The sequence below is a fragment of the Orycteropus afer genome, unplaced genomic scaffold (genome assembly GCF_000298275.1).
Source record: "Orycteropus afer afer isolate SDZICR_OR568_19922 unplaced genomic scaffold, OryAfe1.0 scaffold00232, whole genome shotgun sequence".
Lineage (NCBI taxonomy): Eukaryota > Metazoa > Chordata > Mammalia > Tubulidentata > Orycteropodidae > Orycteropus > Orycteropus afer.
In genome coordinates, this window is record NW_006921819.1 from 2,139,317 (window position 1) to 2,145,127 (window position 5,811).

General features: G+C 39.0%; 1 protein-coding gene across 1 annotated transcript in view; it reads left to right on the forward strand.

The window, feature by feature from the left end:
• NAPG (NSF attachment protein gamma) overlaps nucleotides 1-5,811 on the forward strand; it is a 65,884-nt gene that overhangs the window by 26,580 nt on the left and 33,493 nt on the right. Inside the window, exons 6-8 of the mRNA XM_007948914.2 lie at nucleotides 3,135-3,244; nucleotides 3,350-3,416; nucleotides 3,596-3,666. Of these exons, the coding sequence (XP_007947105.1) occupies nucleotides 3,135-3,244; nucleotides 3,350-3,416; nucleotides 3,596-3,666 (248 nt within the window). The remainder of the gene's footprint in view (nucleotides 1-3,134; nucleotides 3,245-3,349; nucleotides 3,417-3,595; nucleotides 3,667-5,811) is intronic.

The following is a 5,811-nucleotide window of genomic DNA, read 5'->3' on the forward strand; positions in this document are numbered from 1 at the left end:
TTCTTCTGTACTTTAGACTGTGCTTCTATTCATTGACCCTTGATTGCTATATATATATATATATATATATATATATATATATTTATATTTATTTATTTATTTATTTTTTAATGTTTTCACTGAGGTTTGGGGAAATGATAAACGATATCATTCCCTTTGAGTAAATGATAGCCACGTTTATTTCATATATTATCTTTCAGTCTGTTTTACTGTTGGTCACCATAGTTAAATAATAAAAGAATTGCTGTATATTTTAATCTTGGAAGGATGAGGCCATTAGGTGCTGTCAAGTCGGCTCCATTTCAAAACAACCCTGTGTACAAAAGAACGAAACACTGCCCAGTCCTGTGCCAGCCTCACAGTCCTCGCTATACCTAAACCCATCATTGATGCCACTGTGTCAGTCCATCTTGTTGAGGGCTGTCCCTTTTTCATTGACCCTCCACTTTACCAAGCATGATGTCCTTGTCCAGGGAATGGTCTCTTCTGACAACATGACCAAAGTATGTGAGACAAAGTCTGGCCATTCTTACTTCCAAGGAGCTTTCCTACTGCACTTCTTCCAGGACAGATTTGTTAGTTCTTCTGGTAGTCCATGGTACTTTCAGTATTCTTCACCAATACTACAACTCGAAAGCAGCAGCTCTCTTTTGGTCTTCCTCATTCATTGTCCAGCTTTCACAGGCATATGAGGTGATTGGAAATACCATGGCTTGGGTTAGGTGCACCTTGGTCTTCAAAGAGGCATCTTTGCTCTTCAGCTCTTTAAAGAAGTCTTTTGCAGCTGATTTGCCCAATGCAATACGTCATCTGATGTCTTGACTGCTACTTCCATTTTGTTGATTGTGAAACCAAGTAATAAGTCTTTGACAACTTCTGTCATAATGAATTTGTTAACTCAGTGAGAGATTTAATTAGTGTATTTGAAAGCAGTTTGGAAGATATCATTATGGAGCCTCATTTAAGATCTTTTAAATGATTAAAAAATATTTGATTTGTAGATACTGGATATTAGAACCACAAGATGCTGAGACCTATAGTTTAATATTAAGATACTAAGTTTAATATTAGGATTTATTCTGTTGAAAGCACAGAAGAGAGTTGAGACTCAGATAAACTTAGGTGCAGAGGAGTAACTGGGAGGAATGAGGCAGGACAGGACTCCTGAGGCAGAGGGGATGGAGAGGAATGCCGCCAGCTCCAGGAGGTGGTATGCTTTGGCTAGAACAACTGCTGCTTAGGCCTGGACTATTGTTGTCATGTGGGAATGCAAGCCTGCTGCCACCATAGTTTCTGGTATTTTTCCAAGGAAGCCATTAAACAGAATTTTAATGAACTTTTTAAAGTACTATTTGTTCAAGCAAAATGTACTTGGAAATAAAATACAGCCCTTGGGCAACCAGTTTGCAGTCTTTGGCATAGGCTTTGTATGTATTAGGAGCCCTGGTGGTATAGTGGTTAAGCTTCTGGCTACTAACTGAAAGCTCAGAAGTTTGAAACCATGTGCTACTTCACGGGAGGAAGATGTGCCATCTGCTTCTGTAAAGAAGCCTTGGAAACCCTGTGGGGCAGTTCTACTCTTTCCTTCAGGGTTGCTATGAGTTAGAATCGACTTGATGGCAACAGGTTTGTATACACCAACTAAACTCACTGCCATCGAGTTGGATCTGACTCAAAGTGACCTGTCCTTGGGTTTTCGAGGTGGTATCACTGCGGAAGTAGATTGCCCAATCTTATTTCCCAGGAGTGGCTGGTGGGTTTGCTCAGCCAGCCTTCTGGTTAGCAGTCAAATGCCTTAGGCGCTACACTACCAGAGTTCCCAGTATCAGGAACTCAGTAAATGTTTAAAGAATTTTAAATGTTTACAAAACAGTACAGAGCAAGGTTATCTGTGGTTTTTCTTTTGTTTGTTATTTTTGTATAGTTTTCCTGAAATTGTGAAGTAATGAAATGTGTAGAAATTACTGATAAATACTTGGTTTGGTTAAACAAAGCTTGATTGGGAGAGTGACTATGTGAAGATATTTCATTTTAAATATGTTTATTTTTATAGCATGGAGGGGGGCAGTGGTGCTTCAGTGGTAGAATTCTAACCTTCTGTGTGGAAGACCTCTGTTTACTTGGCAGTGCATGTCATAGGCAGCTACAACCCATCAGTTAGTGGAGGCTTACTTATTGCTGTGATGCTGAACAGGTTTCAGCATTTTCCTGAGTAAGATGAACTAGGAAGAAAGGCCACAAATCAGCCAGTGAAAACCCTATGTACTCACCCAGAGTGAAGAATGAAGAAAACCAAAGGCACATGGAAACAGTTAGTCCAAGGGACTGGTGGACCATGAGACCAGACCATGAGACCACAACTAGCTGATGCCCAGCTACCATCGTCAACCACTTGGAGGGATATCTGTGTAGGAGATCCTGGATAGAGTGGGAGAACAATGTAGAACAAAATTGAAAACAATAGAGGAAAAAAAAAAAAAGGAGCATGTTTGTGGTCTGACAGAACCTGGCAGAACCCCTGAGACTATGACCCCTAACTGCCCTTCAGGTCTGGAATTGAATTCACTCCTGTGGCTTCCAGCCAAGTAAAAGACAGGTGTATGAGGTGCACGTTTATATTAGGTAGATAGACTCCTTGGAGAGGTTAATCATGGGAGAATAGAAGGGCATTGTATGCATAGGGAGACATTTTGGGAGGCAAGAGTGCATAGGAGGGAAGGACAAAGGAAGAGGTACTTACGGGGGAGAATGGGAAGAGAGCTGTTTACACTATAGGAAATTGCAGTCAATGTCGTGAGAGAAAATGTATGAACTGCTATATGGAAAATGAATTTGCTCTGTAAACTTTGACCCAAATCACAATGTAAATTAAAAAAAAAAAAAGGACACCCTGTGTATGAATCATAATGGTCCAGTCCACAGCTGATCATGGAGATGGCACAGGCAGTGTTTTGTTATGTTGCACTTGGGGTTACCATGAATCAGAGGCCGACTTGGGGCAGCTAACAGCAGCAAAGTATTTATGAGTCATTTAGTTTCATGAATTAGGGATAAAATAATGGAATTTCAGATTATATATTCTGTATTTCTTAAGTTGTATATTTTCTGTCTCATGCTGTGTTCTTTGTCAAAAGGAAATGCAGAAATTGCCGGAGGCTGTTAAGTTGATTGAGAAAGCTAGCATGATGTACCTGGAAAACGGCACCCCAGACACAGCAGCCATGGCATTAGAACGAGCTGGAAAGTAAGCATGTGGAACTGTTGTTAGAACCATATTTTCTGAATAGACGTCATTGTATTTTTGTTTTAATAAAATCCTTTGAGAGTCGTATGTTTCTATCTAATTCAGGCTTATTGAAAATGTGGATCCAGAAAAGGCTGTACAGTTATATCAACAGACAGCTAATGTGTTTGAAGTAAGTTTGAATTTTATTTTCTTTCTTCAAGTACTTAGAATGTTTGTAAAATTTATAATATCTAGGAAAACAGAAATGTGGTTACTTTTTAAAACTTCTTTATGCTCACAACTGAACTCTCTTTTTAAGAGATTTCTACGTTAAAGTAGCGAAGATTCCCTTTCCTTTGATTCTTTCAGAATGAGGAACGCTTACGACAGGCAGTTGAATTACTAGGAAAAGCCTCAAGATTGCTAGTACGAGGACGCAGGTAAATCATCTGAAATTGTATTCATGTGTCCATTTATACTTTAGTCCACATTGAGAACTGTTAGTAATTTTGGGGATAGCCTGTTAATCTTTTGATGTAAGCCATACACAGACCAGGCTTTTGTGTTGTTGTTAGGTGCCATTGAGTTGGCTCTGACTCACAGTGACCCTATGTACAGCAATATGAAATGCTGCCTGGTTGTGCACCATCCTCAATCCTTGCCATACCTGAACCCATCATTATAGCCACTGTGTCAATCCATCTTGTTGAAAGTCGTCTTCTTTTTCACTGATCCTCCATGTTTCCAAGCATGATAACCTTCTCTAGGGAATAGTCCCTTCTGAGAGCATGACCAAAGTAGGCGAGACGAAGTCTGGCCGTTCTTGCTTCCAAGGAGGACTCCAGCTGCAGTACATCCAGGACAGATTTGTTTGTTCTTCTGTCATTCCATGATACCTTCAGTATTCTTTGACAGCATCATACCACAAAAGCATCAACTCTGCTTCAGTCTTCCTTATTCATTGTCCAGTTTTCGCATGCATATGAGGCTATTGAAAATACCATGGCTTGGGTTAGGCATACCTAAGTCTTCAAAGAGACCAGGCTACTAGACAGTAAACAAAATCCAGAGTGAACCAAACCCATTAAAGAGTAGAACTGCACCTTAGAATTTTCTTGGCTATAATCTTTATAGAAGCAGATTGTGAGGCCTTTCTTCCATGATGCCTCTGGGCAGATTTAAACTGCCAATCTTTAGGTTAGTGGTTGAGTATAAACCATTTGTGCCAAGGCACATTGAATTAAATATTAAAAGATACCTGCTGTTCTCCTGTAGTCTAATGTTAAAATTTATTGTGCTGTGTTCTGTTATCAATAAAAACATGACACATGACTCAGCAGCATGAGAAAGCAATTTTCTTGATCTCTCTCTTAATGTGTATGAACTGTTGAATGGAAAACTGACTTGCTGTGTAAACTTTTGCCCAAATCATAATAATTTAAAAAAAAAATACAATTTATTGAAATATTTATGTACAGTGAAATACACAAACTAAAGTGACATGGGTCAGTGAATTTTTTTTCTTTTTTTGCAGTGTTCCCTCCCCTCGCTTCCCACCCTTTTGTTGATAACCAACAAAGAAAATTTCTTTCCATATATATAAACCTTTCCTTGACTTTTTACAATAATGAACTAATACTGTATTTGTCCTTCTGTGATTGACTTATTTCACTCAGCGTAATGTCCTCCAAATTCATGTTATGCAGTGTTTTGCAGATTTCTGCATTCTTTAGTGTTGCATAGTATTCCATCGTGTGTCTGTACCATAGTTTAGTTATCCATTCTTCTGCTGATGGGCATATAGGTTGTTTCCATCTTTTTCCTATTGTAAATAGTGCTGCGATGAACATGGATGTGTGTGTATCTGTTCTTGTCCTGACTCTCACTTCTTTAGGATATATAACTAATAATGGGATTGCTGGGTCAAATGGTATTTCTAATTCCAGCTTTTTAAGGAATCACCATACTGCTTTCCACAGTAGTTGTATCATTTGACAGTCCCACCAGCAGTGTATGAGCATCCCAGTGTCTCCACATCCTTGCCAGCATTTGATATATTCTAACTCGTTGAACTCTGCCATTAGTGCTGGGGTGAGATGGTATCTCATTATTGTTTTGATTTGCATCTCTCTGATGGCTAATGATCATGAGCATTTCTTCATGTATTTGCAGGCCGCCTGAATATCCTCTTTGGTGAAGTGTCTATTTATGTCTTCTGCCCACTTTTTTAATTGCAGTGTTAATCTTTTTGTTGTTGAGGTATTGGAGTTCTCTGTAAATTTTAGAGATAGTCCCTTGTCAGATAAGTCATTGTTGAATATTTTTTCCCAATCTGTAGGTTCTCTTGTCAGTCTTTTGGAGAAGTCTTTTGAAGCACATAAAAATTAGATTTTTAGAAGGTCCCATTCATCTAGTTTATCTTCAGCTGTTTATGCATTTTGGGTTATTTGTGACAGTCTATTTATGCCATAAATTGTTGTTGTTGTTATGTGCCATCAAGTCGGACCCGACTCATAGCGACCCCTCCTTGGGTTTCTGAGGCAGTATCACTATGGAAGTAGATTGCTCCATCTCCCTTCCGAGGA